Source organism: Thamnophis sirtalis, unplaced genomic scaffold (assembly GCF_051295495.1).
Source record: "Thamnophis sirtalis isolate CommonGarterSnake01/CBP01778 unplaced genomic scaffold, rThaSir2_p1.2 scaffold_4, whole genome shotgun sequence".
Classification (NCBI taxonomy): domain Eukaryota; kingdom Metazoa; phylum Chordata; class Lepidosauria; order Squamata; family Natricidae; genus Thamnophis; species Thamnophis sirtalis.
The window spans coordinates 77,543,871-77,556,845 of NW_028261384.1; the positions used below are offsets into that span (position 1 = coordinate 77,543,871).

A 12,975-nucleotide genomic window follows, 5' to 3' on the forward strand; every position below is an offset into this window, starting at 1 on the left:
GCATATACAGTGTACAACAATCTGAACTGGACATTTTAGTCAAAGAATTCCCTGCTGTGTTCGACAGCCAGCTGGGCACTTACAAAGGCACTCCGGTCTCCTTCAACATCAACCCTACTATGCCGCCCATCTGTATGAAGCCTTGGCATGTGCCATTTGCCCTCAAGACAAAGGTGGATGCTGAGCTAGACAAGCTCATTGAGCAAGGGATCCTTGAGGTCAGTGGACCATGCGAAGTGGGAGACCCCCATCATAATGCCCATCAAGCCTGATGGCAGCATCAGAATCTGTGCTGACTACCGTTGCTACATAAACTATGCACTGCCATCCAATGCCTACCCGGTGCCTGTGGTCCATCATCTGCTACACACCTTGGGCAAAGGCTCCATTGGACCTCGCACAGGCATACCAGCAACTGCTAGTCTACGATGAAGCAGCAGAAGCCCAATCCATCATTACTCACTGTGGCTCTTTCAAATGCCGCTGTTTGCAGTTTGGGGTAAGCACTGCCCCAGGCTTGTTCCAGAGTTTAATAGAGCAGCTACTCCATGGACTCAAGGGCGTCGTCCCTTACTTCAACAACGTCCTTGTTTCCGTGCCCAGCCGTCCTGAACTCATGGCCAGACGTCGCACAGTTCTACACCGATTCCAGCAAATGGGGCTAAAAGTCAAGCATGAGAAATGCCAAGTCGCTGTACCCCAGGTTGAATTCCAGGGGTATCTCGTGGATGCCATGGGCCTCCATCCAACTGCAATCAAAACCAAGGCAATGGTAGAGGCGCCAACTCCATCCACAAGAGCCGAACTCCAAGCCTTCCTTGGATTGCTCAACTTCTATGCACTGTTCCTGCCCCACAAGGCTTCAGTGGCTGAACCACTTCACCGCCTACTAGACCAGAAAGCTCTGTGGGTCTGGGGCCGCAGGGAAGCCACTGCTTTCAAGGCAGTTAAGCAATTGCTGGTGTCAAATGCTATTCTATTGCAATACAATGAACATTTGCCCCTGCTTCTAGCCCATGATGTTTCCCAGTATGGGGTCGGCGCTGTCTTCTGCCATCAACTGCCAAATGGCAAAGAGGTGCCTGTAGCAATTTTTTCAAGGACTCTGTCTCCAGCCGGAAGAAATTACGCGCAAATTGATAAAGAAGCTCTGGACATTGTGGCCGGGGTTAAACATTTCCATCACTATGTCTACGGGCGCCAGTTCCAGATTGTCACCAATCACAAACTGCTTCTCGGGCTGCTCGCTGGGGACAAGCAAGCACCGCAGGTGCTCTCCCCTCGCTTGACCCGCTGGACAGTGTTCCTCACCGCGTACGACTATGCCCTCCTGCATCGCCCAGGTATGCAGATCACCCATGCAGACACACTCAGCAGATGCCCCCTCCCAGATGTGGTAGAAGACTCGGAGTCTGCTACATCTGTTCTCTCAGGTGATGACCTTAACCTGCCGATCACCCCTGCCGATATTGCCTGGCAATCCACAAAGGACAAGGTAATCTCCCGGGTCTTAGATTGGGTGAAATGAGGGTGGCCATGGGATAACGTAGGGCCAGAATTCCTTCCTTACAAAACACGTCTGCAGGAGCTCTCTGTCCAGAGCGGCTGCCTGCTATGGGAGCATAGAGTCATCGTACCACCCCCTCTGAGAGCTGCAGTTTTAAACAAACTTCACTGTGGCCATCCAGGAATCATCCGCATAAAGGCATTAGGGTGCAGTTATCTTTGGTGGCCTAAGTTATATCAGAACATCACCGCACACGTCTCAGGGTGCCCGCAATGCCAAAGGTCGCAGGTGTCCCCACCCAGGGCAGAGCCGCGTGAATGGGAACGTCCCAGCTCGCCATGGTCCCGCATCCATTTGGATTTTGTGGGCCCCTTCCAGGGACAGGTTTTTCTCATCGTGGTGGACACGTTCTCTAAGTGGTTAAAGATTGTAAGAATGCCGTCCACCACTTCAGATGCTCTGATTGGGGCCCTTAGGAGATCATTCACCACTCATGGACCTCCGGACCTGCTGGTGTCTGATAACGGACTGCAGCTGACATCGGCCAAATTCGAGGAGTTCCTAGAGTCTCTAGGGGTTTGCCATGCTTTAATTTCCCCATTTCACCTGGCCAGCAATGGCCTGGCAGAACGCATGGTAGGCTCCTCCAAGGAAGCCCTCACCAAGATGGGTCTGGCCAACGCATAGATGCCTTCTTATCTAGAAGATATTTTATTTCTTTTAAAACACAAATATTTCATCATTCCTCAATCAGTAAAACATCGAAGTACAATTTTTTTGTATGCCTCTCCCTCCACCCCCCAGCCCCCCTCCTCCTTCCCCCCCCCCGACTTCCCAGAACCCGTACACGGTATGGATTTTTAACACACAGTCTAAAATCTATTGAGAAAAAAGAAATAAAGAAATTAATGACATTCTACATTGACCTTAGCTTCTAACTTTAAACAATTTAAATCATTTCTGATCTTAAGCATAGGCTAACTTGAGTTTCTTAGTCCCATATTTATTTTGTATATAGTCAATCCATTTTTTCCAGTCTCGTTTATATCTCTCATTTGAGTGATCTTTAAGATATGCCGATATTTTAGCCATCTCGGCTAAGTTTGTAACTTTCAATGTCCATTCTTGAGTTGTAGGCAAGTCTTCCTTCTTCCAGTATTGCGCCACCAACAGTCTTGCTGCCGTTATTAGGTGCAGAATCAAGTTAGTCTCTACCACTGTAAAGTCAGTACATATACCTAGTAAAAATAACTGAGGAGTAAACTTTATCCTTCTTTTAAAGATATTTTGCATAATCCACCATATTTTTATCCAGAATGCCTTAACCTTTTGGCAGGTCCACCATATATGATAATATGTAGCATCGAGAGAACCACACCTCCAACATTTAGGCTGTACATTCGGATACATAGAAGCCAGCTTTTTAGGATCTAAATGCAATCTATAGAACATCTTATAAAAATTTTCTCTCAGATTTTGAGCTTGTGTAAATTTCACATTTCTTACCCAGATTCTTTCCCATGTATCCAACATTATTGGTTCTTCAATGTTTTGAGCCCACTTTATCATACAATCTTTAACTAATTCTGTTTCCGAATCCATCTGTATTAATACATTATATATCCTCTTTATATGCATTAAGCTTTGATCTCTTATTTGTTTAAACAAATTATCCTCAACTTGGATAAAACCAATTTTTTTATCTATTTTCCACCTAGCCTGTAATTGCCCATACTGGAACCATGTTTGAACTACATTCTCCTCTTTTAATACCTCTAAAGATTTTAATTGTAGTACCCCCCTTTCCGAGGTAAGAAGCTGTCTGTAAGTAATTCTGTCCTGTTTTTGTGCTATATTCATATTTTCAATTGCGTGCGATGCCTTCTTGTTGGCCCATCACACTTCGCCTTGCCCAACTACCAACATTAGCCCTGCTGAATTATTGATGGGCAGGCACCTCAGGATTTCCCTAGATAGGCTGCACCCTAATTATTCCACAGTCAAGCCCTTGGGCTCCGCTGGGGGAGCCCGATCTTTTGTCCTGGGGAAGGCACTGTATGTTAGGAATTACGTAGGCCATCCCTTATGGGTGCCGGGCATTGTGGCTGACCAGACCGGGCCCTGTTCTTACAGAGTGAAGCTGGATGACGGCCGGGTATGGAGGTGCCATTGTGACCAAATGCAGGCCAGGCAGGGCCAACTAACGCAGCAGCCTGACCAGTCCCAGTCAGAGACCAGCACCACGAGTGCAAACGTAGCCCTCGCGGATGAGCCTGCAGCCTACCCGGAATTGCAGAATGCCGACTTACTGGGGGAGCCAGTCCGACCCCTGTTGTTCCCATGTCCAGTGCCGCTGTCATCCAGTGAGTCTGGGTCCTCAGAGAGTCCGCCATTCACTCCTGACGTTGACATCGAGCCACACCGTTCAGGCCAGGTTAGGCGTGGCCCGGCATACTTACAAGACTACGCTTGCGTGAATGTAGTGGGAAGGAGTGTCAAGTTCTGAGCATGCTCACCATGTTGTGCATTGGTGGGAGACAGATGACAGATGATTGGCTTACCATCCATCAGCGTCGAGTATAAAAGGGAGCTGTCAGATGGGAAGTGGCGCTGTGCCTGTCTTGGAGCCAGTTTCCACTGTTAGCTTGTTACTGTTAAGGAATAAACTTGTTAGTCTTTATTCCTGTCTCCGCCTCAGTTATTTCAGCAATCACCCACCATTCTCAGTACAGAACAATATGTTTAAACTATAAAATAGTAGTATAGTATTACTGTGCTTGGAGATTCCTAAGAGGCAACTCTGAGTTACAAAAGTTCTTTTAGGAAAAGATGTAGGGGTGATCTTGATAATATTGCAGATTTTCATGTGGATAAAGTGGCTGTTTTATTTTTGATATGGATTGGGCCCTGTCTTGTAATGCTGTCTTAAGAACTTGTGTAACCTGAGGAAGTAGATAGAGTTCCCTATTGAGGGATGATCCATGCCTTTCTTTCTTCTTCAGATGGCATATTGTGTGTGGTTAAGAGATAGTAAATGATTATTTAAGGGGGGATGATTAGTGGGACTGTAGAAAGTTGGCCTAATAGTATAGCCTTTATTGTCATTGTACAAAATAAATACAACAAAATTGGTTCTAGGGTCTGCCTCAGTTTACCTTTTCCAATAAGCAACCACATCAGAACATCATTTAAAACCAATTTATTAGATAAACTGGTGTCTCCCTACAAAAAGGGGGAACCAGGAAAAATGAATTACTTTTATAGGTAGCACAACAAAGAACTTCAAAGCAAAAATTGATTAGTTTAGAAATAGTCCTCTGTTTAGTTACATTACAAGAATCAAGTCATCTAATATTATGTGAGCTTAGCCATAGAAAAGAGCATTGTATTCTGTGTAAAAGAAACATTTACAAAGAAAAAACATCAAAATGGTATGGGTAAAATACATTCTCAGTGCTTCCTAAGGTTTTGCTGGATTGTTTTCTTTGTTCAAGGAGGCTTGAAAACAGCTGAAAGGAAACTATTATCTACCATATATTGAATGCTTTCCTGCCAGTCCTGGTTTCTGAAAGAGAGACTTTCCTTGAAGATTAAGGTTATGGGAAATTATTAGCAATATAGTTGAAAAACAAATTTAAAATACAAACAGCCCACATTAGTTAGCCAGTGTAACAGTACTACAAAACCCATGTTTCAAGTATTCCATTTTCAGGTGCTGTCTTGATTACTAGGTCTAATTCAAGTGCTGGTTATCATTTCTGAGGCCCAATAAGACATAACACTGGAAGATAGCCAAAACTTTTCAAATGTGAGTGCCTATATGGTCTGAACATACAGGAAGGACCTGCTGATAATTACTTCAAAAGTTTGTAAAGTGTAGGCAAGAGAAGATAGGCGTTCTCAGCAATAAGCCCTGCATTTGGATTCAGTCCCTCTGGAATATCCTTAGTCCTGATCATGTTCTAATAATCATCCTGTTTAATAACTAAATAACTAAAACCATTTTTATTACCTGAATTCATTGTTATATGGCAGTGATGGCTAACCTTTTCTGGCTGAGTGTCCAAAGCGCGTGCGCGTGAACCCCCAAAATGCAATGCGTATGCAGCTCCCTGAATGTGCCCCGCCCCATGCATATGCGCATGACCTCCTGTATTTGTGCCCCTCCCCCACCCATGCTCAGCAGAGACCCAAAGACCAGCTGGCTGGAGGAAGGTCCTCACACATGTGCAGGTGCTGGGGCAATGTTTCACATGCCCACAGAGAGGGCGCTTCATGCCACCTCTGGCATATGTGCCATAAGTTTGCCATCACTGTTATATGAATATTGTGTTAAGTAAATTATCTTTTGTTATACACATTCAAAATATATGCAGTAAATTCTTGAAAATATACACAATTGCAAGTAGAAATCTTTTTTTTAAAAAATCACAAATTAGCAGAATCTGTATTAAACTTATATTTCTCTAATCTTCTCTCATTAGCTGCCACAGATGTATCTTTCTCATTTAATGTTGGAAACGGCCCAGTAGAAATTATTGTCAAGTCACCACATCCGCTCACAGATGATCAGTGGCATCGAGTGATTGCAGAGCGCAATGTCAAAGAAGCCAGCCTGCAAGTAGATCAGTTCCCTAGAGAAATCCGGAAGGCTCCCACTGAAGGCCACACTCGACTAGAACTCTATAGTCAACTCTATGTTGGTAAGCAGAAACTATGTGTTGAACTGAAAATGCAATGCCTTTTCTCTATGCCTGTGGTCACTCCAGATCCTGATCATACTGTAAAGACTTCACATTTATTTACTTATTTAAAATATCTGTCATACAACAATTCCACAACTCCCAAATCTGTTCAAAATAGAACACTAATCCTAGACTTCAGCTTTCCTAGATAAAACATTTAATAAACAAAACACAATAAATGAAAATATTATTTTTGCTCCCTTCCCATCAGACAGGATTCAAGCAAGTTTGCCCCTGTAATCTTAGTATTTAAATTAGCTGATGTGACAAAAGTTTCCTTCAAAATACATTTGGAGTTTTGAATACAGATACCAGCATTTTGCGTTTTTTACTTGAAAAATGTTGTGATAGCTTGTGCAATTTAAGAAATGTAAAAGACGATCTAAAAATCAGTTACAATTAACAACTAGTCTTACTCTTATGCATTGCATAAATCTAATCCATATGCCACCAAATAGCAGTATTTAAATGTTTGAAGCACCCTTCAAACCATAAATTTAATTTAAGATATAACTTGATAATCTTCTGGTGATCAGGGATTTCATTTAATATTTTTAGTGATTCAGAATCCACAATACATAATGGTGCAATATGGAGATAGTCATATCATGTGCAAGGATGGGCTTGGGATCTGGGGTTATTTATCCCTAGTTTAAAAGCAGAAGTTGGATTTTCTTTGTTTTTAACCAGCATAACAAACAGCTATCATACAGCTTTATAGTTTACTTCACTTTTTATGTGATTCCTGTCACCGACATATGTCTGATTTCCAACAAACTGTACCAGAGAAGTTTCCAAACCAACACAAAAGGGTTTTAAGAAATGCATTCCTTTTTTAGGTAGAATGCAGAACAAATAATTAAATATCAGATGAAGGAAAACAGACAACTCACTGAAAGCACTAATTAGGAAACAAAAGCTTAACTATTTTGGACACATAACATGGAAGCAAGGTATTGAAGAAGAACCAGATTCTTACAAAAATGGAAAGAAATTAAGAAAGATTCAAGACCATCCTGGCTAGGTACCACCAATGTTGACACAACCATAAGCACACATGATTTTAAGAAGCAGTTCTTAATAGAATCCTGGCAAACTGATGTCGCTCAAGTCATGAAGACTTGGAAGCAGCCAAATAACGAACTATCACTTCAAAAATTAGCATACTCCTCTGAAGCAAATCACTAATCCCCCAAGGAAGATGAGTTCTAGACACTGATCCAGTTCTGTTGGAGACCCACCTAAATTGGAAGAAAGGGAAGAGTAGTTTCAACAGAATAGTTATCTTGTATAATTTTGTATAATGTGATGCAGCAGCTTTATATACATGATGATGAAATCAACAATTCAAATACCAGAAGCTTGTATCCCAATATTCCCAGTTATGACAAATGCTGGTTAAGCTTGCTGATGAAAATCCTCAGTCACTTGTTACAGTTGCTCATTATATCTAAATGACTTTGGGTATAACCTAAAAGAGAAAGGTCTGCTTCAATGCCAAACAATTCACAAATTTATACTTAATAAAAAGGTTGTTATGTAAGATCATTTTTTTAGTTCTTATAGATCTATGGAAGAAAAAAAACCTAATGAATAATGACTATACAATTGGGGAAGCTATGCTACCATTTCAGCTCTGTTGATCTGGTACCTGCCAAGATGCTGAAGACTTATACATCATTTTAATTTATTTCATTGCTCCACTTCTATTAACATGGGAGAAAATGAATTTTCTATCTTACTCTTTTCATCATTTCACACAGTGCTGATTTTATCCCTCAACATATATCTGCTTTCAGGAAATCCACTTACGTGGCTGGTCAATTTTTTGATTTGGTGCTAGGATAACTAACACAAGGCCCTTACCTTACAGAGGTAATAGTATGCAAATAAATTGCTAGGGATAGCTTAAAAGCTGTGTTATAGTGAAATGTACCAGCTCTTCATCTCTCAAATAAAAGACTTTGCTATACTCTATTCTTAGAAGTGAACCTGAACCCTTCCACACAGAAAGAAATGCTATGAATGAGATCTAAACTTCTCATATATGTAGAACCTCATTGATTTGGTTTTCATGTACATTTGGCTGCTAAAAAATGCATCACTTCTAAGAAAAATATTTTAAGCATTATTTTTCTAAGACTGAGCAAATGTCAAAGTTTGAAAACGTATGATATTTATAGATGCTATAGGAATCAAATCTTAATTTCAAAGGGTAAGTGAAACTGGGCACAGGATATAAGAGCAATAAAAAGGATATCCTTTATAGTTATACCACTGCTTATATTTGTTGCCAGGTGTATATTTTAGGATTTATCACATATCTTTTAAAACAATTAAATATCTAGGAGTAGAGTACTTGATTCCTAATAAATGAAAAGTACTTGTTGCATGTCTGACAAAGAGGGAGCCATTGATTCTGGGAAAAGCCAAATAGATTGGTTTGGGGACTACAACTGATGAAGTTTGCATATTATAAAAGTAAATGAAAAAAATAAACATTAAAAAAAGAATTAACTTATTAAACATGTTACTATTTCTTTCCAAATACCACTTAATATATGAATGTTATATTACCTTTTTCACCTTTTTGTTCCATAAAGAAATTCCTTAAACAAAATCTACAGTATGTTTCTATTTAGTATTTGAAAATAATAGTACATTGTTATTGCATTATCATCATATCATTATTAGATCATCATCTAATAATTATTGATAGCAATCTGAGATCATGTTGATTTGGGTTATTATTACTAAATGTGCTAACAATGGAATGTAAAGAATCAATCCAACTGATGTTAGAGGAATAGGTTTAGAAAAATTCCCACTATTCATGTTAAACAATAATGCTTTTGCAGATAAACTGAGCATTTCTTTTATTTGCTTCTTCCTTTTGCAAATTATTAATTGCAACTATTTTTAATAGTGCTGCATTCAATTAATTTAATTTGAGTTCTGCTTATTTCTTTTTCTAGACTTATTTTAAGACATAAAGGTTACTCAGTCATTATTTAACAAAAAAATAAATTTCTTTCCCTTTAAAGTTAATGTGCTCTCCTATTGTTTGCACATTTAGAAAAGGAATTGTGAACAGGGCGAATCTCAGTTCATTCACTCTAAAATGTAATGGAATCTCAATTAGACCTATTGAAATAAACATCCTTCTACCCATATCCTGATATCTCTAGGATGGGAACTGAGACTGAACAAAACTCCATTTGCAAGGCTTTATTTGGCTTCTGGATTTTAACTGAAATTATTCCTCATGTTTCATTAAGTTCATTAATTTTCTATTCATTCGGTTCATTTTTCATGTGGCATTTTATATTCTTCAGGTGCTGCAGGTGAACAGAAAGGATTTTTGGGTTGCATTCGCTCTTTAAGAATGAATGGATTGACTCTGGATTTAGAAGAAAGAGCAAAAGTCACCCCAGGTGTGAAACCTGGTTGTTCTGGCCATTGCACAAGCTATGGAATACATTGCAAAAATGGTGGCAAATGTGTTGAAAAATATAATGGATACTCATGTGACTGCTCCCAGACAGCTTATGATGGTCCTTTCTGCAGTAAAGGTAAACAGCTCATAATGTTAAGCTAGACATACTTTCTAAAAAATAAATGGAGCTGAAATATGCCATTCCTGAGTCACTGACAACAAGAATGCATGAATGTTGTACTGTTTCCCAAAATAATTTTACTGTTTTCCAGCTATTAAATATTTAAACACTTTGAAACAAAGTACACTCATAACTTTTCTTAACCAGTTTATAGAAAACAAGGCTGGCCATTATCTAGCAATAGCAGTAGACTTATATACCGCTTCATAGGCCTTTCAGGCCTCTCTAAGCAGTTTACAGAGATCTGCAGAATCACCTTTTTAAATTCACAAATTTACATGGAAGCATATATGGAAAATATATATTTGGATCTATCACCATGAAAATAGAAATGAGAGAAAGAGAGAGAATTTAGTAATCAGCAAAATTAAAGATTTTTCTTTGAAAGAAAAATCTATCATTTTGTACTTAGAGAAACTTAGTTGAGGAAATAGAAGTAACAGTACTGTTGAGTGACCGTCAACATTGTAGTTCTTGATTTTAAGGAAAGTTAAAAGCAAGCATAATCAAACATATATAGGTAGTCCTCGATTTACAATCATTCATTCAGCAATGATTCAAAGTTTCCATTGCATTTTCAAAGTGAGTGGAGAACATCTGCTCTTCATAGCACAGAAGCAAGACAAAAGAAGGCCCACTCTCACATACCAGACATGGGTGGGGAGCTTCAGAAAAGCCTCCCTTTCCTGCAGATCTTAATAACCACCAAGTTGGGGATACAAGTTGGCTATTTTGGTAGACAGATAGAAATCAAGAGGAGTTCAGATACTTCCAGTTGATTTCAATTAGTTCTGTCCTTTATATTAAAAAGAATAAATATTTCAGGAATTTCTTTCCATGATGGGTCAAGACAAAACATCCATGCAAAAACTAAGCAAGGAAAAGGAAAAAACAATTAAGAATGAGTCTTTCCCTTCTGAATTGCCCTCCTTAGCAAATTTGTTTGAAAATAAAGACGAGGTAAACATCAAATGATTTGGTCCTGTAAAATAAGTCATATGCTATAGTAGATTGTTGGCTTTGTGTGGCTTTGGTATCCACAGCAGAACAAGATATTTGCTTTGATTTGACTTTTAAATTTTATTTATATATAAAATAATTTTATTTTAAAAGTTGCTGAACTCTAAAATTAAGTTACAACAGATGCATTTCCAATGGCTTTTGGGAATCCATGATCATATGACGAATTGGAATATGCTATGATAGGCATAGGTATCACTTTGGTGGGAAGGTAATAGTGTTCCATGCACCTCCTCAGCGTAGAGTCATGCTGGCCACATGACCAGGGAACATACTGAACATGTCTTAGTACATTATCTCTCACAGCAACAGGCTCTTGTTTTCAGAGAGTCTTATTCAAACTGGTTGTCAAGCAAGAAAGTGATTCTCAGGAAAGTTCTGGTTGTTCTGTAATGCACAGTACTATAGTGCCTTTTGGTTTAGATGTACTTTGGGAGTAGTAAAAGGGAGTCTTAAAGTTGCAATAACGACAAGAAGAACAGAACAACCAAATGGAACTTGATATAACTTTCTTCTAGAGCCTTTTAACAAATACAGAATGATTTAATCAGTTGCAATTGTTCTTTTGCTGATGTGAGAAATTGTTATAAGTGCTAAAATAAGTCTGCAGACCCACAAATTGCTTTCTATCCTCAGGTAAGTTTTCTTTCCATCCTGGCAGCAGTCCAGCAATGGTTAATAGCTTTCTGAGAGGTGAATGCTTTTGTATTCATTGTTGCATTGTTAGTGACTTTCTGCCTAAGCAGAGAATGAACTCCATAGCTTAAAATTAATGTGCTTGTTTTTACTCAAAAGAAAACTATCTCAAAGGACAAGGTCATGACATCATGTTTCTCCATCTTAATTAATGTCTTGAATCTGAAAAAAGGGTGCAGATGTAGCCCTTCATTAGAAGAGCACCAGATGCATTTTTACTCTAGCAAGCTTTCATTCACTTCCATTCTTAACATTTTATGCACTTGACACCTTTATTTTTTATTATGATTTTAATTATTTATATTCTGAATTATGATTGTATGGTAAGGACTAAATGAAATATAATTAAATTGGTTACCAATTAAATTTATTTAAATGGCCTTACTCTCATTCTGAGAAGAAAGTAGAAGTGAATATGAGAAGGTAATCAATAATGACAAATAAAAAACTCAGAAGAAACCAATGGGACTCTTAGAAAACTTTTGAAAGAGAAAATAGGAACCTAAAATATTTATAATAACATATTAGAATGGCATATTTTGTCATTCTATCTTCAAAAAAATCAAGACTTCATTAAAAAGCCATTCAAAGAACTATAGGAGATATACAGAGGAAGAAAAAAACAACCCATTATACTTTGTAAATTAATCATGTTACTAAAACTATGCTATGATTATGAAGAAACGGAAACACTTATGTTCTCCTTTGGATTTGGGTAAAATAACTGTAGAATAGATTTTGGCCATTGTGTCATGACTAAATATCCAGTATGATAGTAAATTATTTCACTGGGATTAGATGTACAATTTTGTGCTATTCTTACTAGCTTTACACAAGATGAAAACAGCAGTGTTTTATCAACTTGTTTTGGATATTACACAAAATAGAAAATGTAATGGACACTGATAAGGATAAAAAATTGCTTGAGTTTTCACTGAAAGATTCAGATCCTCCAAATTATATATAAGAAAGATAGTCAAAGTAGGATAAAACTATAAGCAATTAGCAATATTGAGAGACCTGTCAGTTTAAAAAATTATATTTACTGGTTAATTAAAACAATTGCTAATAATATTAAAATTATAGCAATACATGTGTTGTTATAGGAATAGCTTATTCATAATACTGTCATTTGGATTTCAGTGTTCCAAATTCTCAAGTACTTGAATTGCCCACTTGTGCCCATTAGTCCCTATTATTGCCAGATTATATTAAAATCTTATCCCAATTGCCCTAGGTTCAATGATTAATTTAATTTAATGTATTCAATTTAAACACCATCCATACTGACTCTAGATGGTGTGCAATACATCAAAACAATATACCAAGTGCAATAAATAGAATATAATAACAAAAGGAAAAATAAGAAAAAAAGAGAACAAGAACAGAT

The 12,975-nt window shown here is 38.2% G+C and overlaps 1 protein-coding gene across 1 annotated transcript in view; it reads left to right on the forward strand.

Moving 5' to 3' along the window:
- CNTNAP2 (contactin associated protein 2) overlaps positions 1-12,975 on the forward strand; it is an 885,336-nt gene that overhangs the window by 808,566 nt on the left and 63,795 nt on the right. Inside the window, exons 17-18 of the mRNA XM_087714410.1 lie at positions 5,992-6,210; positions 9,588-9,824. Of these exons, the coding sequence (XP_087570536.1) occupies positions 5,992-6,210; positions 9,588-9,824 (456 nt within the window). The remainder of the gene's footprint in view (positions 1-5,991; positions 6,211-9,587; positions 9,825-12,975) is intronic.